At 53.7% G+C, this 25,234-nt stretch overlaps 8 protein-coding genes across 8 annotated transcripts; 4 read left to right on the top strand and 4 right to left on the bottom strand.

Annotated features, from left to right (window-relative positions):
- Window positions 1-2,490: 2,490 nt before the first annotated feature.
- N0V96_005585 (uncharacterized protein) lies at window positions 2,491-3,787 on the bottom strand (the record flags this gene model as incomplete). The annotated part of the gene is made up of 5 exons (XM_053195602.2): window positions 2,491-2,797; window positions 3,229-3,266; window positions 3,327-3,349; window positions 3,419-3,544; window positions 3,628-3,787. 5 exons carry the CDS (start codon window positions 3,785-3,787, stop codon window positions 2,491-2,493), a joined length of 654 nt encoding a protein of 217 aa, XP_053046941.2.
- Window positions 3,788-6,601: 2,814 nt separating this feature from the next.
- Window positions 6,602-7,804, top strand: EIF1B_2 (Eukaryotic translation initiation factor 1b; the record flags this gene model as incomplete). Its single annotated transcript, XM_053195603.2, has 3 exons — window positions 6,602-6,829; window positions 6,913-7,394; window positions 7,531-7,804. The coding sequence occupies 3 exons, from the start codon at window positions 6,602-6,604 to the stop codon at window positions 7,802-7,804; spliced, it is 984 nt and encodes a 327-aa protein (XP_053046942.1).
- A 1,702-nt stretch (window positions 7,805-9,506) lies between these two features.
- EIF1B_1 (Eukaryotic translation initiation factor 1b) lies at window positions 9,507-10,209 on the top strand (the record flags this gene model as incomplete). The annotated part of the gene is made up of 4 exons (XM_053195604.1): window positions 9,507-9,534; window positions 9,704-9,778; window positions 9,905-9,997; window positions 10,061-10,209. The coding sequence occupies 4 exons, from the start codon at window positions 9,507-9,509 to the stop codon at window positions 10,207-10,209; spliced, it is 345 nt and encodes a 114-aa protein (XP_053046943.1).
- Window positions 10,210-11,006: 797 nt separating this feature from the next.
- On the bottom strand, window positions 11,007-12,249 carry N0V96_005582 (uncharacterized protein; the record flags this gene model as incomplete). The annotated part of the gene is made up of 4 exons (XM_065757441.1): window positions 11,007-11,258; window positions 11,367-11,514; window positions 11,591-11,646; window positions 11,761-12,249. 4 exons carry the CDS (start codon window positions 12,247-12,249, stop codon window positions 11,007-11,009), a joined length of 945 nt encoding a protein of 314 aa, XP_065613784.1.
- Window positions 12,250-13,860: 1,611 nt separating this feature from the next.
- N0V96_005581 (uncharacterized protein) lies at window positions 13,861-14,932 on the top strand (the record flags this gene model as incomplete). Its single annotated transcript, XM_053195606.1, has 2 exons — window positions 13,861-14,125; window positions 14,247-14,932. The coding sequence occupies 2 exons, from the start codon at window positions 13,861-13,863 to the stop codon at window positions 14,930-14,932; spliced, it is 951 nt and encodes a 316-aa protein (XP_053046945.1).
- Window positions 14,933-15,308: 376 nt separating this feature from the next.
- Window positions 15,309-18,054, bottom strand: N0V96_005580 (uncharacterized protein; the record flags this gene model as incomplete). Its single annotated transcript, XM_053195607.2, has 5 exons — window positions 15,309-16,393; window positions 16,458-16,802; window positions 17,577-17,609; window positions 17,818-17,897; window positions 17,993-18,054. The coding sequence occupies 5 exons, from the start codon at window positions 18,052-18,054 to the stop codon at window positions 15,309-15,311; spliced, it is 1,605 nt and encodes a 534-aa protein (XP_053046946.2).
- A 2,236-nt stretch (window positions 18,055-20,290) lies between these two features.
- Window positions 20,291-20,515, bottom strand: N0V96_005579 (uncharacterized protein; the record flags this gene model as incomplete). The annotated part of the gene is made up of 1 exon (XM_053195608.1): window positions 20,291-20,515. One exon carries the CDS (start codon window positions 20,513-20,515, stop codon window positions 20,291-20,293), a length of 225 nt encoding a protein of 74 aa, XP_053046947.1.
- Window positions 20,516-23,501: 2,986 nt separating this feature from the next.
- N0V96_005578 (uncharacterized protein) lies at window positions 23,502-24,035 on the top strand (the record flags this gene model as incomplete). Its single annotated transcript, XM_053195609.1, has 1 exon — window positions 23,502-24,035. The coding sequence occupies one exon, from the start codon at window positions 23,502-23,504 to the stop codon at window positions 24,033-24,035; it is 534 nt and encodes a 177-aa protein (XP_053046948.1).
- Window positions 24,036-25,234: the final 1,199 nt, after the last annotated feature.

Genomic DNA, 25,234 nt, shown 5'->3' with positions numbered 1-25,234 from the left:
ACGGCAACAAGCCATTCCGGGGATCCAGCAACCTCAAATATGACCTCGATAGGAGCTTCGGCCACTTTACCTCCATGGCCAATATTCAACTCCACCCAGGCATCACTGACTGGCACCGTTTCAATCCCTGTCATCACCTCGTCGGCAACTAGTATATCAAATATTACGAGCTCAGTCTCGCCATCGTTCCCTTGGACCAACTCGACATCTAGCGGGGGCCTAACGGCTTCAGTCATTACCGTAAGTGGAGGCAGCACAATCACTTTGTGGCCAACCGGGATGACTCCCAGCCTTACTTCGTCCTCGAACGGAACGGTTCTGCACACGTCTACAGCCAATGCAACAAGCAGTTTGACGTCTGCAGCAGCATCACCCCCCTTTCCCACATTCAATTCAACCCAGATCCCCTGGCCCACTACGGTCAACAACTCTGGTATGCCCCCTTCCACGGTGTTCTCAGGAACCGCTGCCATCACTTACACTTCCATCGGAAGTGGTCGGCCACCTTTCCCCACGACCAACTCCACCAAGCTTCCCGGGCCTACAGGAAGCGGCACATGGGCTTCAGGGACGTTATTTCAAACATCTGAGCCCCCAGAAACATCCAACAGCACTTCGTCTACCGTCAATTTGCCGCCATTCCCAACAACAGGAAATGCCACTGCTATTCCAAGGCCAACTTGGATCCCTGGCACAGCATCGGCACTCCCCGTCACTACCTTGACCGCCACGGGAGCAAATGGCAGCACTACCCAAACACTCACGATTTTCCCCTTGCCTCCTTTCCCAACCTTCAATGGTACGGCAACTCCAGGCGCAACTGGCACCTCGGCCGGCACGGGAGTCAGTGTCACCTGGGGAGGCACAGGCGGTCCATTCAGTGCTCCGACCGACTCAAGTTCAACTTGGGGTCAGTGGCCCAATTCAACTGCGTCAAACATGTTGTCAACCACTAGTGTACCAATAACATCATCTGGTACCGCTCCTTTGCCTACTCCGCGAAATACGACGACGGTCACGAAATCAAACGGCACGGCCTTCTCAACGGGATCTTCACCCATTACAAGTGGTAATCCCTCCTCGTTACCTCCCTTTAGTAACTCGACCACCATCTCTGGACCAATCTCAACGTCTCGTTTCACCTGGACCATGTCAGGAACTGGCTTCTCTTCTGTGTCTATATTACCTGTACCTACACTGTTATCTTTCAACTCATCTAGTTCTCGGGTTTCTTCCGGCACCGCGCCGCCTTCTGGACCCTCTGCTCTTACCGAGTCGGCGGGCCCAGCGTTTACCAACTCTGCTAGCTTTCCATCTGGAACTCCTTCGCCTTGCAACACTGTCACCGTAACAAACGGCACCGTAACTCAGGTCTTCACCACAAGTATTCTCATTACTTCCGCCACGGCGAAGGCTGATCCAACCGTGGTCTATCCACCATCCTCTTCAAACAACACAGCGTACACCGCGTACCCACCCAGATCTTCCTGCAGTTCCAGATGGCAGAACATCACGATAGCGTCGTCGGCAGGGTTCACAAGTACATGGACATCTTCAGCCAGAACAAATCGTAAGTCAGACCCTACCGACCTATTGTAGTCAATCTAACAACATCACAGGAACATGGACATCTGTAGACCCAGCCACGACGTTTATCACGTCAACGACAAGTCGCTTGAGCAATCCCAGCAGAGACAGAGGTGCTCTCCCCGATACCAGTTTCTCCGTGGCCGGCACGCCTACCACAACCATCTCTAACGTGCCTCTACCTTCGAGCCCGGCTTACCCCTGGGGAGGACTCGGTCCCATTTTCCGACACCACAGCGGAACTGACCCTGTTGATGATGATGCGGGGTCGCCCGACGGGCCAGTGGTCCAGGAGAGAAACCGTGTCTGGTGGGCTGGCTGGAAGAAACACATGGATCGAATCGCATCTCGTGCTCGAGTAAGGGATTGGGGTGCTTGAGTCGCACGACAAGGACGAATACCTGTTTTCTTCTATCCTGGTCTCATTTGAACCGCGTCTATTGATGGACCAGTGCACACGTACCCATACCAAGAGTTTCTTTTGTACCGCAACCCGGAGGATGAAGTGCCAGAGTTATTTCCTAGCTAGAGTGAATGAAAACAATGAAACGGCCTTCCTGATGAACCAATAAAGTGTCTCAGGCCCTTGCCGTGGTAAAACGCCCTTTTGCCCTTTCTCTGCCATTGATGGAGCATGCCCCCTATTGCAATACGCCAAGACACCATCATCCATATGCGAAATGGAGCCCCCCCTAGCAAACCGCCAGCCAGAAAGTCTATTATGATTTCCCTACTCCCAATAATGTCCCTAACTGGAGAAATATGAACGGGCTACTGGATACCGTCCGGTGGATTAGAACCACTCCTCTCCACCGCCGTCGGTTTCCGCCCGTACACAACGTATCTATACCAGGCAAGTCAGCACATGCACCTCTTCACCTCGATCATCAAGAGGAACCCAACTCACAAAGGAACATAAGCATGCACCCTATGACTCCTTAAACTCTTCCTCACCGTCGCGCAAAAAAGCAGCGTCTCCTCTTTACTCCACCCCAAATTCCTCGTCGCGAGCCCCAACGTCAACCCCTCGAGCCCGTGGTCGAGATTACAATGCGTGTACGCGCCCAACGTCTTGAAGTGCGGGTCGCGCGGCCACGCGTTAACGGGCCACTTGAATTGGTGTTCTTCAACGTCGACGAAACCCGCGGTGCGCATGAGAGCGGCGTAGGTGGGCGCTGCGTCCATGTTGCGGCCTGTGACGCGGCCGCCCCTCAGGAAAAGGTCGGAGAGTTTGTGAATTGGGGAATCTGGGGTTAGGGATGCGTCGTCACAGCGGTAAGGGAGGGAGAGGTCTTGCATTTCGAGGTAGCCGCCTGGTTCAAGGTTTCTGGGGGTTGAACAGGTGAGTATTTGAATATTTGCAGGGGTTATGTGCATATAGAATGAGAGGAATGGGTGTGAGGGTGAGGGTGAGGGTGAGGTTGCGAGAGAAAGATTAACACACTCGAAAGCTTGGTTTATAAAGTCTTGATAGTTTTTGAGACTCCCTGCTAGCATGCGGACAAAGATGAAGTCGAACGCCTGAGACCAGGTCCAATTCTGCTCCAGGTCGTCAAGTTCCCACGTCAAGTTCGGAGGTGTCCTGTCATCCTCACGTTAGTGAACGCGGTGGTGAGATTGTTTCTTGCTTGATGAGCCTACCATTTCGGCTGGATGTTGCTCAGATCTACACCAATGACCTAGATTGAGTACCGTGTTAGTAGCCGTCAGCCGTGATGACAAGGAGCTCATAGACTTACCTTGGCTTCCGGATGTGCGTCCGCTACAATTTCAAGAGTGTCAATCTCACAAACCCCGAAGCAAGGTGAGGCAGAATGAAGTTGTATCTCACCATAATCCATCGCCCAGATCCCGGTGCCCGTACCGGCGTCCAGCACGCGCTTTGCCTTTTGTGAGCCCTTGGGACATAGGCAGAGCTTGTCGTCCAGCGTCACACTCCACATGAGATGCTGGAAATCTGGTTTGAGATGATAACATGTGAGCTTCTGGGCTCCCTTGTTCCGAAGCCGCGAACAGAAGGTAAGTGGAAGAGATGCAAACCTAGGCGTTCCTGCTCAACAATATCGTTGGGGAACGGGTATTCTTTTTTGATATCGTCAGTCAAGGACACAGCATTGAGGAGGTGGCTCGTAAGGCACTGCTCACTCCCGGAACTCATTGCGTGATATGTCCTGCCATTCTCCTCCAGCACCGTCAACATACTCGGGGTAGGCGAGTCGGTACTGCCATTCCGAAGCTGCGGGACATGTTAGCGTCAGTCTCTGCTGATGCTATCTGGAAATATTGCGAGAGCCATGCTCTAATGGCGTTTCTGGTGACATCTTTGGAGCTCCAGCAGCGCGGGATGTGACGTGAAACGCCGCCACGTAACTAAACATGAGAAGCTACAAATTGGGTGGGGGTGAAGAACGTAAGCTGGGCAGAATAAAACACACACATACCTCCGAGATTGCCGAGTCCGAATCAAATGTATCGGGCTCCTAGGACATAATTGATTAGTTCAAACAAATACCACGTAGTATGAGCTCTCATCAAAACGCACCAGAGGTTGCCCAGTGGCAGCCATATCTCTTCGCTTTGGAGCTCTCTTCGGTCGTTTCTCGATGTGGAATGTATGAAGGTTGGTAGATTGAGAGAGCCAACCCCGGTTTGGGTTCGGGAAAACCAAAAGGTGGATAACGGTCGTTCCAGGGATGGTGAGGGTACGGGGAAGAGGGCCCCGAGGACTACTGCGTGAAGAGGGCACGAAAGGGGAAAGGGGAAGAGGAGTCAGGTCGGAGCTTAATCCGATGGCACTTGCACGCAACATCAACACCGGGCATACCTTACGATTACAATTTTCTTGTCCGTAATTACCTTGTAGAGCAATCCCAATCCCAATCTCAATCCCGGCCTTCCGTAAACGCGTAAACGGGTGAATAAAGTAGGGACGGCCCCCCCTTTCTGGACAATCAGGCACATCATACATGCCGCACCTCCCCAGCCTTGGCCGGGTACCAAGGCGGGAGCGAACCTACCTTATCTAACGCCGGCTGCTACGGGGAAACTTATAATGCAGACTGCGAATACCTTATCACGGAGACTGGTGTAAGGTAGTGCGCGAAGAACATGACATCGCTTCAAAAAAAAAAAAGTGTCCTGAAGAGAAAAGGCAAAAGCTCGGGCACGGTGGTGAACTTTGAGTTGTGATGATCATGCAGGGACCAACAAGTGCCGAGATTGATTCGTCGGCGTCCGGGAAGGGGTTGGGAAATGACGGAGGGCATTTGTCAAATTGCTGGATTCAGAATTTCAAAGCCGCTTTATCCGCGGAGTTATCTTTATTGTGAATACCTAGGTAGAGTAATTTATACGGAGTACTGACCCTGCGCGTTCCATGCTTGCTGAATTATTGCTTCTCTGTTCATATTCTTGTGAATAATGCGCTGTTTTGTGAATGTCATGACTCGGATTTAGGTTTCTTCTCCCCTTGTGCGAGAGAAATTCTATCCAATCTTTCGAGTCGCATTGTGTCGTATTGTCGCGTCGTCGATAGGGCACACCGTATACTCCCCGTTGGGTTTTCTGGTGAACCGCGTTTGCTTTATTAGTGGGTTTGTTAGTCCGCGTCTGCACGACATTGTGTTGAAGGTAAAAAGGGAAGTACTCCGTACCGAATTTTCGCCCCGAGAATCTTACGCCGCTGCCGGAGCCGAGGGCTCAGTCGGAGAAAGTGGGCCTCACACGGCAGCTCGTAATCGACAGAGGTGATAATGGGACTTGGGGCTACTGGCCATTATGCCACGGTATCTAAGATGCCTTACCGGAAGGAAAGCCCACAATCAGTAGCTGATGGGAAGAAAGGGTCAGAGAGGCTGGCATCATATCATACCTCAACACTGTACTAAAGTTCCAGTTCAGAAGAAGGTCAATTAAATAACACACTTCTAAAATGCACGAGGTAGCTTACTTCACTGAGCCAAAGGCAGTAGTATCGCTGCCCAATCTCGATAGTATCCTCTCACACTTGCTACTCATCGTTTCAAGTTCCTACAAACACATAGATCAATGATTGAATTGTTGTTTACAAGTGTCTTTCTGGCATATAATGTACTCGTCGCCATGTGAGTTCATACTATTCCAGCGTCTCTACATACCATAGTAACCACCTCACGCAAAACACAAGGGGACCAAAGCTCCATACAACAGTGAACAGTATTTCTTCGCCTCAGGTCAACTTACGTTCACCACCTCCAATCACTCTCATCACTACAATCCCCCACTTGGATTATCCCCCGGACATCCCGGCCGGGAGCGAGTGCCGAAAAAGGCCGCTTACACAATCCGCCCGCCCATCGCAAGTCCCGAGCCAGGACCCGGGGGGTGACGCTCGGGCCCCTATCTACACTACCCCTCCAAGCCCTCCACCGACTTCACCATCTTCCGTGACAGGTTGTGGGGGCGGGGCAGCGCTAATACCCCGCAGAACATGAAGTCAGAGACTCAGACTGAGTGCCGGAGAGGGAAGGGGGATTAACACCCAAGTAGTTACCTAGCTGGGGATGGTGAGGGGGAGGGGTAGAGGGAGAGAATTACCGTATGCTCGAGTCTTGGGGAACTATCAAATGACAATGTGCTGACATACCTCTTTCCAAGCAGTTAATCCTAGGACTTAGAGACTTGTTCCGTAAATCCGTTGTGCCTTGAAGTGTGCGACTGCGTCCAAGGTACGGCGGATTTGCGGCGGCGCGGCTAAGGTATCACCCGTCAACCGACACTCGAAATTCAGACCATCTGTACTGCATGGTACAGCTAGGTAGCCCACTCGGAAATCAGCGATTACAGAGCATTACATAAAGAGTGGCCCTCCCTCAGAAGAAGACCGCCTCTTCCAGATAAATCCGGGGTCCTTGACATTAAAGACAGACGTGACGAGCAAAGAGAAGGCCGTTAATATCTCGGCTGGACATTTGAAAAGCGGATTTGGACTCTTGCTATTGCCCGCATCTAGATCATAAAAGATTAGCAAGCAACAATGGCTCAAAACACACCAGAGCTCCTGGATCTGACGATCGACAACATCACACCCAACACCGTTCGCATCAACTCGCAGAGCGACAATGCACGACTCAAGTACCTCATGGAACGGCTGGTCACCCATCTGCACGACTTTGCGCGGGAGACGCGGTTGAGCACCGACGAGTGGATGGCGGCGCTGAATTTCCTCGTCGGCTGCGGACAGATTAGTAGCGACGTGCGGCATGTAAGTCGGCGCGCGGTGCACCTGTCGTGAATTTAGCGGGTGACCTGAGGACTCCTGACGAACGACGCTGACCGCCCGACTAGGAGTTCATTCTTCTCTCCGATATCCTAGGCCTCTCCCTGCTCGTCGACAGCATCAACCACCCCAAGCCGCCCGACTCCACCGAAGGCTCCGTCCTGGGGCCATTTCATACACACGATGCGCCAACTCTGGAAAACGGAGCCAACATGTCGGGAGATCCCGAGGGCGAACCGCTGCTGGTTGTGTGCACGATCAAGGACCGGCAAGGCAACCCCATCTCCGGGGTCAAAATTGATATCTGGGAGACGGACAGCAGTGGCCACTACGATGTGCAGCACGAAGGGAGGACAGAAGCGAGCGAGCGCTGTGTCATGATCTCGGACAAAGAAGGTCGCTTCTTTTTCCAGGGAATCAAGCCCGTGAGCTACCCAATTCCCCACGATGGGCCGGTTGGAAAATTGCTGTCTCTGCTGGGGCGTCATTGCTGGCGGCCAGCGCATCTACACTTCATGTTCCAAAAGGAAGGCTGGGACCACTTAATCACGTAGGTTTCCCCGCTCTTTTCTCTTGCTCCATTGCAGGAGCTAGCTCTTTCAAGAACCCGCCGTTCGTTCCGTTCCGACGCGGATGGCCAGGGTTGGGTGAGATGGATCATGGATCTGGCTGACGCAATCAACTAGCGCACTCTATATCCGGGGAGATCCATATGAGAAATCGGATGCGGTGTTTGGTGTCAAGAAGAGTCTTGTCGTCGACCTCGACAAGGTGGACAAGGCGACGGCGGAGGAGTACAGCGTCAAGGAAGGCAGTTGGTTGCTGAAGCAGGACTTTGTGCTGGTCTCGGAGGAGGAGACGCAGGAGCTGCGGGACCGGAACGCTATCGAAGCGTTGGGAAAGCTGGGTCTGACACATCTGAAGCTAGTCGACCATTTGCCAGTGCCAGAGCTGGACTGATGGATGAAGGGCGAATTGTAGTGAAATTTGAAGTCATATGAATTTCCATTTTGTAACTTCACGAGCGAGTAGCTTGGGCGCTCTGACACCGAATCTGTGTTTGCCCGGCCATGTCAGTCTGAAAGGTTCCGTTCGTAGGATTGTTAGACTGTGACGGAGGATAGGGACATGCTAGTCAGCTCCCAGTGACGCATCGTGGAGCCGCATCCGGAGACTTGCAAGTTGTAGGGCTGGGCGCCGAAAGCGGGAGGGCCGGCTGGCAGCAGATGGTCATTGGAGAGTCGGGACTGGTCGAGGCGTAAGGTCTGGAAGCCGGCCGAGATGGCGTTGATGCAGACGCCGCAGACGCAGGGAGTCAGGATTTGTCTTGCAGACGAAACAAACAACATTGTGCCTTACTTGGGCTGGCGGTCTCCCAGGGGGTCCCCTATCAGATGATTGCCCATGTCTCAGTCCTGGAAAGTGCGTGATCGTTGGAGGTAGTGGCTGCCGACGAGAGACCTCTCGCAGCTGTATGATGCATCGAGGAAGCTCCGGTGGCGCTGACGTCCTGGCAGAGAGCTGGCAGAGGCCTCACGGTGGCTGTACTTGGAGGCCGGGTAGCGCAAGGTGCCGAGATACGAACTGCAGATGGCATCCATAGATTGTTTGGGCATCCCGCCGACTAAACCGCAAATAGCCAGGGACAATCATGGGGTCGCAGCGACGGCGCGCGAGTCGACGAGTCCAGCCACAACTAGGTGTGGGACGTGCTGGTGTTGGTGTGACTGTTGCTTCTGTGCCAAATGTGACCACCAACCAAACCTCTGCAATGAGATATCCATTCCCATAGTCGTCATCTTGTGCAGGGCAGGACTCGGACGGGGTTGTCAGAAACAACGTGCTCACAGCGAGGGCTGAATTTAGGATGATGGGCGGAGGGTGAGAGACACATTAAGCTATGCGAGGTAAAGAGAAGGAGCACATTATGGAAAAACTAAGGGATCGTACCTAAGGCAGAAGAAGATGCGGGTGATGAGAGGTTCCATTGCCTTATCTCTCCAAGTCAAGGTACCTTATCGGCGCAGTCAGCGGCTCACGCGATTCCGTATCCCGCTGGTTCAGCCAGGGCAGGCACGGGAAACGGCCAGTGGCCTGTGCCTACCCTGAGCAATAGTTGCCCCTCGTGCCCACCTGCGCCTTCCAAGTCCCCCAGTTGCTCATACCAGAGCGGCAGGGCCTAAGACCCAGCCAGGTCAGGTACCTTATCTACACGTCGCTACCTAATACAGGCAGATAAGTCGAGATAGGTACCTGACTGCAGCGCTCTTTGTGACTCTGTTCAGTGCCCGCCCGAACCCGAGTCCGTCATTCCTTCCGTCCCAAGTTACCAATTTTGCGGGCTACCCGCCTGCCCACCCTAACATCAGTCACTGATCTGCAGACCCCGTCCACCCCCCATAAATCTTCCGACGTATATAACCACCCAGCCCAGCGATCCCTCTTTCATTCGTCTCCCACCACCTCATCATCATCGACTCAGTACAAGCATCAACAACATCAGATAACCGCTACATCAACCGCGAATAGCTACATTCTCGTGTTAACAACCCGACTACTCGAACACTTAGTACAGCGAGACCGCTCTCACGCCGTCCGTCGCTAAACCCCGACAATCGTCACCCAACCCGTTTCCCAAGGTCACCCCCGAACAGACGAGTTTATGTCAATTGAAAATCTCAAGTCCTACGGTATGTCGCCACCACAGTCGTCTTCCCTCGATCTACAATCATCACCGATGTGTTCCTTCAAGTCTTCTGGCTTGCTGTCCGCCTAGAGATCGGAACACGTCGCGTTGCCCCCTCCCCCCTGACCGTCACCAACTTGCCTACCAGAATGCTGACCATTTTCGCGCTTCAGACCCCTTCGCCGAAGCCGACGAAGACACCGGCGAGACCAAACAGTCTCAAAATTATATCCATATTCGGATCCAACGTACGTCGCGAACCTCCAAACCTTGATGTCGAGAGACACAAATGCCGCACGTCCCGACAGAGCGGTGTCACGCGCGGCGACCCCAGGCAACCAATCACAACATGGTGACTAACAAATGACCTGCAGAGCGCAATGGACGAAAGACTTTGACCACCGTTCAGGGTCTCCCCAAGAAATTCGACCAGAAGAAGATTCTCAAGGTCATCAAGAAGCAATTTGGTTCGGATTACCCCGCTTCAACCCCAACATGACATGGCAGCCCGCTAACATACCTCCCTCCAGCTTGCAATGGCACCATCGTAGCTGACAGCGAGATGGGCGAGGTCATCCAGCTCCAGGGTGACCAGCGCAAGGTCGTGCAAGAGTTCCTCATCAACACCAAGGAGGGACTCGGATTGGATTCCAAGACCATCAAGGTCCACGGTTTCTAAGCACGCCGCAAGTCGCCACCGTTCCTACCAGCCATGGCCAAATCGGCCACGACTGACGTCCGGGCCTGAGAATAGCCACGAGGCATAGCAGCCTCCCGCCTTTCGACGCCGCTCAGTGTCGGCACCCGATGTGACGTAGTAGGACGGTATACCTACCACCGACGGAAGAGGTTATTGGTGGAGGTTGAGGGCGACTTGCGTCAGCTTCGACGCATGATGAGATAGTTAGATCTCGAGCATCTCACAAAGGGCCCACCGTACTCTCACTGACAGTTAGGGTGGTCCAGAGATTTAGTCTTGAAATTGACACACTTATCCTAACTCCTATTGCCCTGTTCGTGATGTGTGCTGTTATTCTGGAGCGTGGCCCGTCTCATTGAATAATCCGCTGAATATCTTGTAAAACGACAATTTTTGAGGCAACTCGTCTAGAATGATTCACTGCTTCAGGCCAGTTGTGCTCAGGCGCACAGCAGCTGACATATGGAAGTTTGAACATTGTATGGTTGACAGTGCTCACACCGTAGCTATCTGATCCCAGCGCAGGAGAAAACCACTTCATTGGCAGCATAACTGTGAATTTGGGGTATCTATGTTTCTCAAAGTACACTTTAGCACACGTTGCTTTCAACGAGGTCGTGTTTCCTCGTTCGCGTGCTTCCCTCCCCTGAATTCATGGGTCGCCTTCTATCGTGGGGCCCTTTCGTCATGGCATGTATTTCGTGTCCACCTACATTCACCAATAAATATCAAACAGAAATGACAATGCTCTGAACTTTAGATTCGTGAAATGACCCCTAGAGTTCGCTGTGCGAAGGCGAATAGGAAGGCAAGATGGCCTCGCCGGTGACACGCTCAAACTGCTGCAGGATGAATCTGGCCAGGGATTCGAACGGCTTCTCGGGATAGTCTGAGCCGTTGTAGTGGAGATGCGCGAGAAGGGAGATCATGCTGATGAAACTAGCGATGGAAAAGATGTTGATCGAGGTGGAGGTTTCCTTTTGGATGTTTATGCTTCGTTGGGTGATGTGGTATGCTATCGTAAGGGTCTGTTATGCGCGCGGAGGGCAAGATATTAGCTGTTGTTCAACTAATGCTTTCGGGAGGGGGCCCAGGTATAGAAAGCTGCTGGGGGAACAGGAGAGCGTTCGACTGACCGTAGCTATGGTGACCCAGCCGGGGAGTAGGAGTCTTGGGTCCTCGAAGCCGCCTGAAAATGTGAGGATTCGTTCGGTGAGGAAGGCGTTTGTAGAGTTGATTGTTAGGAGGCGGATGATTGTCGCTTGCGGGGTGTAGTTGATGAGCCTGGTTGGTGTTAGACGAGCTTTTTCGGATACGGAACACAGCATGTAGAGAAGGGAGGCGCGCTTCACCCACTTACCATCGTGACATCAGGCAGTCTATGAAGAAGAAGGAGAGGTACGCTGAAGCTCCGCACTAACACGATATTCAAGTCAGCGTGTTAGATCATCTTTCGGGGGCTAACTCAACGGCACAACCCAGCGTAGGCCATTGTGTGCTCGACCAGAGAAGAGCAATGCTTCCACATACCCACATGAGTCCCAGGGACATTTCAGTCCATGGGAATGGTATCTCGGGGTGTCCGGGGGGCCAATTGGGCGGGGGACACGTGCTACCCGCGAACCCGCCACCGACGACGCCGCCGACCCCGACTCCAGAGGCCGCCGCAGCGGCAGCATCAACAGCCTTCTTGCCCCCCGGGACGGCGACGGGGATTATCTGAACGAGGAGAGTCAGGGCGGGCTGCAGGGCCCAAAAGATGGCCGGGCCGATGGAGAGGAGGCGGCAGGCGAAGAGCCATGGCCGCCATGGCTTAGGAACATTGAGGACGACGGCGATGCGGGGTTCGAGGAGGGAGGAGGAGACGAGGTCCGGGTTGTAGGGCGGCGGGTGGCCGGAGGTGGTGTCGTCTACATTTTGGTCTGGAGGAGCGCCGTTCGTGGGGATCGGGGTACCGTTTGTGTGGTGGTGTTGGTGCTGGTGGTGGTGATTTGAGACGGCGCGCGCGAGGGGTGCCATCTAAGCTCTGTGAGGCGGTGGTGTTGCGGCGGATTGCGCTGCCATTGATGGAGGGGATTCGGATGCGGTGGTCTGCGGCTGCGGCGACGGCGGCGATGGCGGCATGGGGATTGGAAAAGTGTCGAAGGAGGCAAGGGCCAGACGGAGAGAAGAAGAGAGCGTGTGATGGACGAGAAGGAGGCTTAGGCTCGAAGCTATTGTGAGTTGGTCGACTGGTCGTTGAGTCCGGTATCCGTAGGCGTCTAGGCCTTTTGGTACCTTGAACCCCAAGGTAGGTAAGGTTGGCGAGTAGCGTAGTGTAGCAATAGAGCGGAGCGGGTTTCTGGAAGTTTGGAAGAAGAAAAGCCCAGTCGAGGACTACCTAGTGGCAGACAAAAAGGTAGCCTGGCACACTGGTGCTTCCAAGATTGTGTCTCGGCGTCGTGCTCCAGCACTTGGGATTGGGTGGTCCTGCAGCTCGTTTCTGGGGGCTGCGGTCGATTTTCTCCCTCTATTCTTGTTTTTTGGACAGGAATATTCCAAGGAACGGAGAGCACCCGAGAGTTGGAGGCGGCCGGGATGTAAATGAGGGGATTGGAGCTCAAGTGCGAAGGGACCCTTTTTGGGGGTTTATTCGGAGGACGGACGAAGACGAAGACGAGGAGGGGAAATGGAAACCAAGTCAGGTTGGTAGGTCGCGTGCCGTTGCCCGCAATTGTGTCGACAAGTGTCAATTGCGGGAATGTGTGTGTGCGTGAGATAATACCAAAATGGCCGAGTCTAGCTGGTCCAGAAGCTGAGCTATTGGTCAAAGTTGCAGACCAGATTAGAAAAGAAAAAAGGTTTGGATTGATTAATGAGGATTCCAAAGAGGTGAAGCATCCATCCTCCCACCTTCCAGGTTCGCTACCTCACATTATCTTGATTGCTACGTCGTCCCTGAGTACTGGGCTGGGCACTGAGCACCGAGCAGCACGAGCAGGTACAGGTACGTTTTAGTCGGGCTTCCCTTGTGGATGCGGAATTGAGACAATGACAGCAGGGTCCTGCCCGACCGTGGGTAAGGTACGTATACGTAGCGTAAGGTACGAATGCCTCTCTCCCTCATTGCGGAGTCCGACACACACATCATGAACGGATACCACAACCCTGCGAGTGCCTGCTTCGTCGTCATTTTTGGAAGCAATTATCCACTCGAGGTGGCTTGATGATTATCGACGTTGTTATTGGTGTAAGTCGACTTCAGCGGGGGGGAGAGCAGAGCTTCTCGAGCCACAGTGTGGCGCAAATGACTATCGCGACAAGAACATGAGCCGTGCACTCCGCAGTTTGCAAAAGATGCCATGGCCGAAGCGCTTGCCGCGGAGGATTCCGACCGAATTGTGGATCCTCGAGAAAAATGTCCCCCCGAAAGCTTGGACCATCCATTTTCCAATTGGAATTTTTGGTCAGCAGAGAGGTGCGTGTTCGTGATAGAGCTCTCCGGGAAGGACAGGACGACCTGTTTGGAATCAGACCATTTCCAGAGTCCACCTATTCCCGTACTTGACGACGACGACGAAAACGGCGACTTCGAACCTGGCATAAGCCACGAACACGAATCGAGACCGATTGACCTACCCGTCGCGCGCCATGTACCGATCCGCGAGGCCGCTGCTCGGCCTCGGCAGCGCAGCCATGCGCCCCCAGCAGCCCTTCACCAGAGTTCTCCCCGCGGCCAAGAGGATAGCAGTGTCGCCTGCCGTTACCGTGACGGCGACGAGGGGCTACGCAAGTAAATTTGCAGCGGATATGCGGATGAGTTCGCGCCAGAACAAGAAAGCTTCGCAGGGCGATGGCGGGTATTCTGCCAGCGAGATTGAAAAGTCCATGACCATGGCACACATTATGCTCCCAGGTGCGTTCCCAGTGTCGAGACAGTGTTGTTGAACAAGCGCACTTTCCACGTGGAGGGAACGAAGGAGGTGTCAGGAAAGAGAAAGACAGAGGATGGCTCGTTAACACGGCACTCACAACAGGAACCTTTGTCACCGTTCCCTTCTCCCAACTCGACAAGTCCCCCAAGGCCCTCTGGGCATACACCTACGCCCGCCTCAAACAACGCGTTCAAGACTTCCTCGCCGTCTTTGGCGCAAAGGTCGCCTCCATGCCGACCTGGACCACCAAGCCGCGCTGCCAGCTCAGCTACACCAAGATCGTCCCCGAAGCCAAGGCCCTCCACCGCAGCCTGGGCGAGGCCCTGGCCGCGGGCGACAAGGACACCCTCCGCGAGATCTGCACCCCGGCCCTCTACCAGACCCTGTCGGCCGTCATCTCGCGCCGCAAGGCGACGGAGAAGCTGACGTGGGAGCTGCTCCGGTACGACGGCAAGCCGCGCATCGTGAGCCACAAGGTCGCGATGATGCCGCCGTTGGGCAAGGCGCCGATCATCCAGCAGGTCGTTGTCGCCATCTCGAGCTCGCAGAAGCTGGATAAGATTGATAAGTTGACGAACAAGCCCGTCAAGGGCGGGCTGCGGGTGCAGAATCAGACAGAGTACTTTGTCATGACCAGGCAGTTCAACCCCAAGACGTGGGAGCCCAAGAAGTGGATCGCGTGGGGCAACACGCAGGCCACGACGATGGAGGACTGGAAACTGATCCAGAAGGGCATGAGGGATATGGAGAGGAAGGATTATTCCAAGAGACGGGGGGAACGTCTGTGAGGCCTGATCACTTCTTGCTAGAAGTCAGTTGGGGCAACAACGGCAGAGGTGGTGGCGGACATGTGTATGAGGAGTAAAACAAAAACATGTAATGAGTGTATTATATGTGTCTGATTAAATGGCTGGCTATAGAACGAGCCTGATTGCATAGGAGCAGAAGACTCTCCGACCACCAAATACAAGAATCAAAATCTCCCCCTTCTCCCCCTTTTTCTAGGGTAATATTCCTTTCCGTGGGTATCTATTCCACTGTCCATAAATTGACATGGAGTACCGCGTAAGAACCAAGTAGTGCTTCAGAAAGACACTTTTGGATCGCTTATGCTTTGCTTACTCTTGAGGAGCATGCTCACTTTTGACATCGAGGCATGGGCCCTCAGAAGAACTTGCCAGCGGGCTTGACGACCTCGACCTCGGAGTTGGCCTCATACTCGTCCCTCTCAACGTAGCGAGGGGCGCCGTCAGCCTCGGGCGTGAACCCAGGCCCAACAGGCCGATCCAGCGCGTCGAAGCGACGACCGCTCTTCTTGGCCAAGACATACTGGAACGCAAGCCGGCACCCCAACGCGCCGAAACCCCAGAGGAAACTACCCACCGGCGCAGCGACAAAGGCGCCAAACACGCTCCAGTCGTTGGCGTACAGGCCCTCGGAGATGATGAGCAGGTTGCCCGCCTTTTGCGCGTCGCCGTCGTAGAAGACGAGACCAAAGAGAAAAACGGTGAGGATGCCGCCCAGCCCGCCGGCGACGACCTCGAAGCCGCGCCACCAGTAGAAGCGGTCGACCAGACCGAACACGAGGACGGGGATGACGGAGGCGGAGACGAGGTCGGAGATAAGGTAGATTTGCAGAACCGAGGGGGCTTTAAGGGCGATGACGACGGTGGGGAAGATGATGAGCACCACGCCGGCGCGGATCCACCAGATGTTGAGGCGGTTGCGGAAGAGGTCGTTTGAGGCGGAGGAGACCATTGCGCATTGCAGGCTGTCGAACGCCGCGGTGGAGAGTGTGCAGACCATGACGAGGACGATGCCGACGACCCAGGCGGGGAGTTGTTGGAGGAGTAGGAAGAAGGCGATGGAGCCGCTGTCTGCGATTTGGTCTAGCGGGAGGGCGCCGGACCAGGCTGCGACGAGGCCGGTCACGCCGACCATGGTCAGGATGCAGAGGATGATGACGACGGCGATGGAGACGCCTACGCGGAGGTCTTTATCTGTTTTGGAGGCGAAGGTGCGGAGCCAGAAGCCCGAGAGAAAGAAATCGTTTGTGAGGATGCAGATGGGGAGGATGTAGAGGAGTTGCCAGCCTAAGAGGGTGGGTTTGAGGAGGCCCGAGGTCTCGATTAAGGAGGTGTCGATGTCGGTTTTGACGCCCATTGTGATTGCGACGATGATGATGAGGCAAATTACCATTGCGCCTTGGATGTTGTCCGTCACAAAGGAGATGCGGAAACCGCCGAGGGCTGTTGGGTGGTTTGTAAGTCAAGAGTGTCTTGTTTTTTTGGATTCCAAGTACCCGTAACTTACATGTGTAAATAGTGGTGATAACGCACTGCACAATCATGACGGGCAAGCCATCCAGACTCGTCAGGGCGTTGACGACTTGCCCGATGGCGGATAGCTCGGCGACCATGTACAAGAATAGCGTGACGAGGGTCATGAAGCTGAGGTAGAGCATGGCGACGGTGCCGTAGCGCTGCCTCGTCCAGGCCGTGAGGACGAACCCCTCGGGCGTCTTGCGGCGGATGACGGGGCCGAGGACGGCAAAGATGAGGAGCGGGAGCGAGGACGAGAGGGCGTAGACGAGGACGCCCTGGACGCCGGTGATCGTGGCGAGCTCCGGGTAGGAGAAGAGAATGCCGGAGCCGAGGGCTTGATGAAGTGTGTTAGTACTTCACGAGGGCTGGGGCAAGGTATAAAGGGGGAGGGAGGGGGGAGATGTTCGAGCGGCAGCACGTTTCCCACGCAAGCATTAACTTGATCGAGTAATTACGGTGCAATCTCAGCTTCATTTCCACACGTCGCGGCATCTCCTCTTCTGTTGTGTCGTCTAGGAAGGCCCTCCAAAAAGGACTTTCCAGAGACGATGAGAACGGAAGAGGGTGGATGCGCGGCGACTGCTTCAAATCCGCGCCCGTAGTGAGCCGCATCCCCGATGATTCCATCTCCCCCCACCCCCTTTTTTCTAATAGCATCTTCAGAAAGGGGGGGAGGGTTTCCCATAGAGTATTCTGGCCACGCTCAAGGTTTGCCTCATAGTGGCCAGAAAGGTTAGTAGGCTTGTCTCCCCAATTCAGAAGATGAGATTAGAAAAAAGAGGATGGGGGAAATGGAAGTCGAGGAGTAATTGTTGATCTTTTGTTGTTGGGTTACGAACCTGCCTGTCAGTCATTCGATTGGATTCCTCGCCCGTGGTCATTCGTCTCATGATTACTCTGCTCATGAAGAGAATCGGGGATAGAGAAGTCGATAATCCCATGTCATCTGTTGTAGGCTTGCGTTGTGCTGTGTGGTTCGTGGGAAAGTTGTCTCGTAGTCTTTGCTGTCTTCCGTGCCGTTCTGCCGCTCTTCTTTCTCGAAGAAGATGCTTTTTGCTATTGGGTTAAGAAGCGCAGTGGCTAGACCGTCTGCGTCTTCTTCACTCACCAGAGGCGATGAAGTTGAGGGCCAAGGGGAAGGCTGCGGGGAGGGTGCGTTAGTTTGCTACACATTGGGGGATTCGAATGAGAGTAGAGCGTGTTGACTGTATGTCGAGGGAATGAGAGCCAAGTGTTGCAGATGCGGTCAGGTATAAGAGGCTCGGCCTCATCTGACCCCATCAAACACATGGACTCTCACACTCGCTCTCACTCTCATTCTCATGATGCAAAAGGGAAGAGTTCCTGACCCGTCTGAGTTCTATTTCCAGACAGGAACTCTCCCTTGGACTGATTGCGGAACTTCCACGCAATGGCAGTGCCGATGATACTGCAAAAATGTTAGCATCTTGTACTCTCTAAAAGTGATGGGAAATAGCAGCGATGGAGAGGGTTGAGTTTGAGAGAGCTGCGTAGAGTTCATACAGGAAGAGTCCATAAGTGACGTAGATGAGGGCGTTGGACGCCGCGAATGATGGCTGGCCCATGGTTGCAGCTTAAGGGCGATTGTCGATCTAGAATCTTATGCGGTAAAGAGCAGGTTAGGAGGCTGCGGCGCAAAAGTTGCAATGAAATTTCAATCTCTGTCAAACGTCGTGAGAGAGAAAGAGAAGTCAAAAGGTGACGATGATACAAAGCGCGTAGCGTGAGTAACAAGCGAGATTTGCGCGCGAATAAAAGTAGACGATTATTAGAGAGAAAAAATCCTCTCACGCTCGGCGAATTAGATAGTCAGATAGTGACATGGCTAGACCCGGAGCAGCGTGGTTTGGCATTGGGTAACCACTACACCGGGTGCACCACAACATTCTAATCCTCTGATGGGATTAGCTTATGGTCTGAGAAAGAGTGGATATCTTTGCTCCGTGGTGTGGGGGGCTGTCAAAGTAAAGTCGCAGCGATCAACTGGCTGACTGCGGCGACGGGCCATTCAGAGCTCTTTGCTTGGGTTCTTGGTGTGGCGCCGCGTTACCGATGTGGATGGGTCCAGAGGTGGTGGGGAGTCAGTTGTGCCGTTCTTGATTCTCTTCTCTAGTCTTGGTTCTGGAGCGTCTGCTTCAGTTACGAGGACTCGAGGAGACTTTATGTTGGTTTGAGTGAGGAACAATCTGCCATGAATTGTCAGTACTCAAGGAATCCGTTCCCATGATACGATAAGACCTTGGCCTGAGATGCGAGGTACCGTAGAATTCAATTGTCAAGTTCGAGTACGTACCCATGTCTTAGGTAATCATATTGCAGGGTCGAGCCACCGGGCCATGGAGGGAAGGGACGCCGCGCCGCGCGTGACTGCCACAATGCCTGGGCGCCCGGTCTAAGCCCGTGCATCTTCCGATATGTAACGACCACAGTGCCGAACATCTTCGGCCCCGGGACGCTGTACTGGCCGACTTCCCCCAGTTTGAAGCTATTTTGCGATGTAAAACCTCCGAAAGCAGTGAGCTTCCGGTATCTCACCGGAAAATGCGGGACCGATACGGAGGTCACCAAGGCATATTCCGATTCCAACAAGCGCCGTAGACAGCCGTTGTCACGGCTACCGGTACTCTAGCCTCGCAAGACCACCCCAAAACCTCAGATCTCAGCTGTTCAGTGGCTTATCCTTCCGTCAGCTCTTGTTTCGGTCTGAACGTCACTGGCTGGGCCACAGGCACGCGCGCGTCTCAGGATCTTGGTGCCGTGTGGAACGCGGATCGTGGATCATCGCGGCTGTCTGTCTTACCACTGAATTACCCGTGTCAATTCGAGATCAAGGTATTCGCAACCACTGTTTGTTCCGAAACCTAGGTCTTCTTCCCCCTCTTTCTACCATGCGATAGCTACCTGGCGACCTCGTGTCCAGGCTGGGCACGTCTCGACCTGCACATGGGATGCCATGCGTTGTATCGCTCACTACGGAACGCAAATGGGTCATGAAACTCTGTCTTCGATCGTCATTTGTCAAAAAGGCTAGACAGATCTCCAGGCTCTGATCCAGTTGCCACAGCTTGCCAACCCCTCCAGATTGCTTCATGTCTGAGATCTGAGACTTGGCATTCCATAACCCGTGGCAGGATCGATGCTCGACTCAGTACGCCACTACGCCGCGAAGCCGATATCGAAACTTGCGTCGAGACGAGAGAGCCTTCGTCGGTTTGCATCCATTGCACAGACAGTCAATACCTTACGCTAGCATAACCGCGTCGCTCACCAAGCTCATCAAGCAGCATAGAGGATGCACCACGATATCTCGAAAGACGAGTCATATCCTATCCGGCATTAAGGCGATCGGTTCAACCGACCATTACACGCGTAAAATAAACAAAATCCAACCAAGGTGAGGATTCAAGAAAAAACACTTTTTTTTTGTTGAAGGTCCCGCTTCCAAAACTCCAAATGCAACCGCCATCGAAGGACATGATCCAGTCCAAAAAGTTGTTTTCAAGCACATAAAATCAAATGGGTATAAGGTGCGCCGCTCCCAGTTGCTCTAATAAGCCATAGACGTGCCTGGCCACACGACCCCAATTACCGCCCCGTGTATACCGATACGCCTTGGGAGGATCCATCTCTCTCTCTCTCTTGCCCTGGAAATAAGTTTTCGCGCCTTTCGATGAGCGGTTTTGGTCGAACAAATACATGATTAGGAAAAGGTTGTGTAGGTGTTTCTGTCATCTTTCACGGTTCGTTTCAACGACACCGGAAGACGATGCTGATGATGGTGGTGGTGGTGGTTGGCGTCGCTCATTCCTGGTTGGGATCGAATTTGGACCGGTCAATCATGTGCTCCCAGGGCACCTCGGTCTTGACGCCCTTCTTCATACAGCTCTTGCACACAGACGAATCGTAGTCGACCTGCGTCACCACCACCTTGCACCGCTTCTGCGTCTGGCTGTACCGGTAGCACCACTCGGAGGCGCCCGTGAAGTGGTGCCCGCAGGCGTAGTTGCGTCGGTACCACTCGCACATGACGGGCGGCGCGGGGCGGTGGGCGGTGGCGGCGGCGGCGAGTGAAGAGATATTGATGAAACAGAGACAGAGCGGAGGTTGGCGGTAGCTATAAGAAGCTATCGAAATCTTCTTCGTCAGCATCGGACTTCTTCATCAACAGACGTCGGAACCTACAAGACGGTATTGTATGTATGTGTGTGTGCGTGTGTGTGCGTGCGAGAGGTTGATTTAGACTGAAAAGAGGGGACTTGGCATGACAACTCGGTCAAGGCAAGTTGCAAGGGCCGACAGATACCGGTGAGCGAGAGCAGCCTGTCAGACGACGTCCCGAGGTGATGGTTCAAGCGGGTATATGTAAGATCTTAAGCTCAGGTGGCTGCAGGAGCGGGATCGATACGGCTTAAGGGGAAAAGGTCCGAGGGTAATTATTGTATAAGATCTCAGAAAAAAAGGTTGCCGCTTAATACCTACCCTTCCCATCCCTCGATCCCATACCCCCTCCCCTTCGATATTCTGCCCACCCTCTATCTGGGATTACTTAGCGGGCGTATGTGCTGGATGAGAAGGCATGGGCACAACCTGCGGGCCTGGCCTCGAGAAAACGGTTTCTTTTGGGAAAGAAAAAGGCGGGGACTACGCATGTACACATCCATTTTGTTTGTGTTGCGTATCGATGATGAGAGTCCGCCAAATTAACAAGGGAAAAGGTGGATGTTTTTTTGCCCTTGTCTCAAACCAAAAGGAAAAAAAAGGTAGGATAATTAGCCTTCATTTTCCCTCTTACTCTTTCTCTTCTTCCTCATCAACTTCCCAAAAGCAATCAGCCGGGCCTATTGCTCTCGCCCCCTTCCCCTTCTCAAGGGCCCTTGTGGAAAGCCGCTGGCACGACTGGGATCCGTTTGTCTCTCTTCGTGCCGTTTGCCGCATTCTTTTTTCTTCGGCCGTGGCCAGGCAGCCCCCAGGTTGTGTTTCCAAGACCAGACCACGCCTGGTTGTCACCGACGACACGGGTGGAATGAGTTGATTCGAGTCAGCAAAGTACGGATACCTACTCCCGAGGGGGCATGGGCAAAGGGCCATTCTGTTCAGCGGATTTCCTTGTTGCAAGGAAGGACCAGAAAGAAAGAAAAAAAGGAAAGAAAAAGCAAGTGTCCGATCCACGAACTTGGAGGGATCACGAATGGTTTTTCCCTCCTTTTCTGATGATTTCCTTGGGACCAACCTCTCCCAGCGCTACTATCTTCGGAAGACGGCAATCCCAGCGAATAATAGAGGGATTCCAGCACTTTTCTGGTCTTTGTTAGAGAAGAGACTCGAGAAGACTCGATAGTGACAGTGTAACGAGCCGCAGTGGTCACGGAGCTTCAGGCCAATGAACCAGAGCTATGGGCGATTTGCGGGCGGGAGTGTGAAATCTCATTTTCTGCATGAATCCCTGTCTGGCATATCCCCGAGAGACGTGCGTGGTATCGAAGATTGGGCAGCGAGATGAAGGGGAAAGGGGAGGAGGGGGCCGCGCCAGGCTTGCTGTTTGATACAACTACTGTGTAGGTAAGGTACGGATACTGGCACACTTGGGCTTCAGGCACCATGTTTCTCTCTCGGTTCCCCCAAAAACAGAGGAACTCTCACAAAGGTGGCGCTGTCATGCGGCGGAAAGGAAAAAGTGAAATATGACGGACGTCCCGAGATGGGGTATCCGCGCGATTGGGGCGGACGATCGCCCGGGTAATCCACCCCGGCGAGGAGGCCAGGGTTGTCAACATTCCTCGAAATGGGGTGTCCACAGAGACGGGGCGGAAAAAGAAAACATTCGTGGCAACGATACCTAGCATGAAGTGAGGGACAACCCACCACCAAGCTGGCAATCCCACGCCCACAGCAGCACGGTAGCACGAACTGACACCATACCATACATATTTCGCTTCTCCTTGCACTTCTCACTCTTCTTTTTTCTCCTTCCTGTGCGACCAAGAAGCAGAGCAGAATCTTCAAGGAGCACCCCCCCCCCCTTATGACGCTCATGCTGAGATACTATGACGGATTGCTACAGACACATACACACGCTTCTCTTTGTCACTCACACATACTGACCTACCTTAGTGTTGCCAGTGACACATATGGCGGAATATCTGGCTGTACCTCATAGTAACTGCAAAGACCTTCGAGCCTTGCCAAGAAGAGTAAGAAGAGTAAGACATGATGGGGGACAAGGCACGCAGAGCCAGAACTGGGGTAACGGGAGGGACATGAGGGAGAAGCAAAACCTTGCTATAAATGAATTGTTGATCCATCTTATTGCGGGCAAATAAAAAAAACCCTCAAGAGACTTTTTGGAGGGGCGGCCGGGCCTTGTTTTCCTTTCTCTCTCCCTTGCCCTGAGGATCAAAGACAACAAACTCCAGCTCAGCTCATGCTCTCCACCCCCATTCCCGTTCTGTCACCTCTGCAGCCCAAGCCAGCCCTGCCAATTTTAGGAAGTTTGGGACGTATCCGGTACGCACGCAGCCAGCATCAGCATCGGAACAGCCCGTGTGTGTCGAGTCGTGTCGTGTTAGTCGTCGGTGATGATATCGAAAGGAATCCTTGGCCGCCAGGAAGGAAAGCCGCAGAAAGCAACTCGGGGTGGATACAAACAAAAAAACAAACGAGTCTAGAGTCTGCGACTTGCCGACAGACCCTGGATATCCTCGCAGCTGAGATGACGACAGATCGGCCGCTAAACCTCGTGAGCTCTTTTTTTCTTCTTCATTTTTTCACTCTTTACTTTTTATTCGTTCAGCCTTTTTCATGCTTCACCCCACCACCTTGAATATCGGCCACACAACAGGACTCACAATCACACATTCTCTGTGTTCCAACTCTATCCACGCGAACCCTCAAACCAGACCAACACAAACTAACATGTCAAACGCAGCTTCGCCCGTCAAGTCCCCGTGACGCAGGTACTCACCCGCCACACCACAACCACAGAAAACACCATCATCGCTCCACAACCTCAACCATGCAGCTCCACCCGCGCACCAGCACGCCTTCGGCCTCGACAGTCCTCCGCGACTTTCTCAACCAGGCAAAATGCACCTGCTGCACGGTGCGCGTGGTGGAGCTGACCAAGCAACGCGCCGTCGTGGAGTGGGGCTCCGTCCCGTACTTCACGGCGCGGGGCAAACGAGCCGAGTTTGTCTATTACACGGCCGAGCGCGTCGCCGACGTCCGGCCGGATCTTCTTCGGACCTGGGCGGCGGGACGTCCGGGAGCGGGAGCGGGAGCGGGAGTGGGGCAGCAAGGCAACGGCAATGGCAAAAAGGAGGAGACGGCAGAGTGGATCCGCGACCGACTCCGCGATAGCTGGCTCGTGGAGCAGCTCGCGTACTGGGTCGAGTTTCTCGAGGAGTGGAAGTCGTACCGCGAGTGGTATGTGTATAAGCCCGAGTTGTTTGAGGGCAAGGAGCCGGATGTGCTTAGTCCTGGCTGCGAGGGCTGCGTGAAGCCGCATTGGCCCGGCGGTTTGCGGCGACGGGCGTCTTCTTGCGCTTGAGCTTTGGGCATGTAGGTCACTTGCGGTGAAGGTCTTCTAGGATGTTGCATCGGCGCTTGTCATGGGACCATAATGGATGGAATGCATGGTGGGGGGGCAAGGAAAAAAAAGGGAAGCGGTTAACAGGGCTGGAACCGAGGGGCTCGCTAATTCGTTTCTTTGGGTGGAAAGTGCTTTAATCCTCCGCTAGCGCGTGAGGCTTTAGGACTTACAAGGTTTTTAATTATCGTTTGTAATATCATTTCTCACCTTGGATGGATTCCGGGAAGGTGGTGTCGTTGGACCATGGGGGAGGGAACCAAACGGGTGCTTGGGTGTGGTTGCATGGTGAACGGGCGAAAGGTCTGGAACGAGACGAGTCGGTCTGTTTGCTTCAATAACCAAGTATGTAGCCGTAGTATTAGCTTAGGTAGGCAGGTAGAGTAATTGCAAATGTTGGTGATGTTATAGATATGTAAGTGTACCCGTCCAACCCGTCCCGCTTCTACTATTTCCAGCTGTATCTCCGTCCATGGAACCGGGAGAGCAAACATCGTCAGCACCCGCGCCACGACCCTCGTCTACCATCCACACCTTTCTCGTCAGATTCAAGACTTTTGTTTGTAGACTTGCAGCCAGATGACGGCCCCCCACGATGCAGCCTTCCCGCGCGCCCGCGCCGGGCTTACATACCAATTGTCATGCCCCGAGGAACCATGTCCCGCATGGAAGAGACAAGGAATGTAGGTAACAAGGAAGGTAAGAGAGTTCAAGAGGAGCCAAGACAAGCCATGGGTGGAATCCCGGCCGCGGAACTGGGGACCCCTCATTCCCCGAACAGGTTCTCCCCTTATGTCCCCGTACTTTTCGTCCTTCCCCTGCGGCAGATCCCCATCTCTGGGCCTGACCACCATCCATCTCCCGAATACGTATGGAGTAGTGTAAGCCACGAAGGGGCGCCGTCGAACACAGAATCGTGGCGCTTACACGAGTAAGTATGATAGACTTTTGACGATCCAAAACTCTCACATCAAAACTTAGGTACGGCTGTACGAGGCAGTGGAAGAAGGAAATAGTACTTCTACCAGATCTCTTATCCTTGACGGCACCATCTGATCATCTCGATTCAGTAATCATGATTCCAAGCGGGATGTCACTATGCCGCCCACCAATCACGGCTAACCATGCTTCAAACCCTCGATTCGCAACTTCATCAACGT

This window comes from Colletotrichum fioriniae, assembly GCF_027942845.1.
Source record: "Colletotrichum fioriniae strain IMI 355084 chromosome Unknown scaffold_6, whole genome shotgun sequence".
NCBI lineage: Eukaryota > Fungi > Ascomycota > Sordariomycetes > Glomerellales > Glomerellaceae > Colletotrichum > Colletotrichum fioriniae.
Note: the sequence above shows the minus strand (reverse complement) of the source record. Positions and strands in the feature narration are given on the sequence as shown.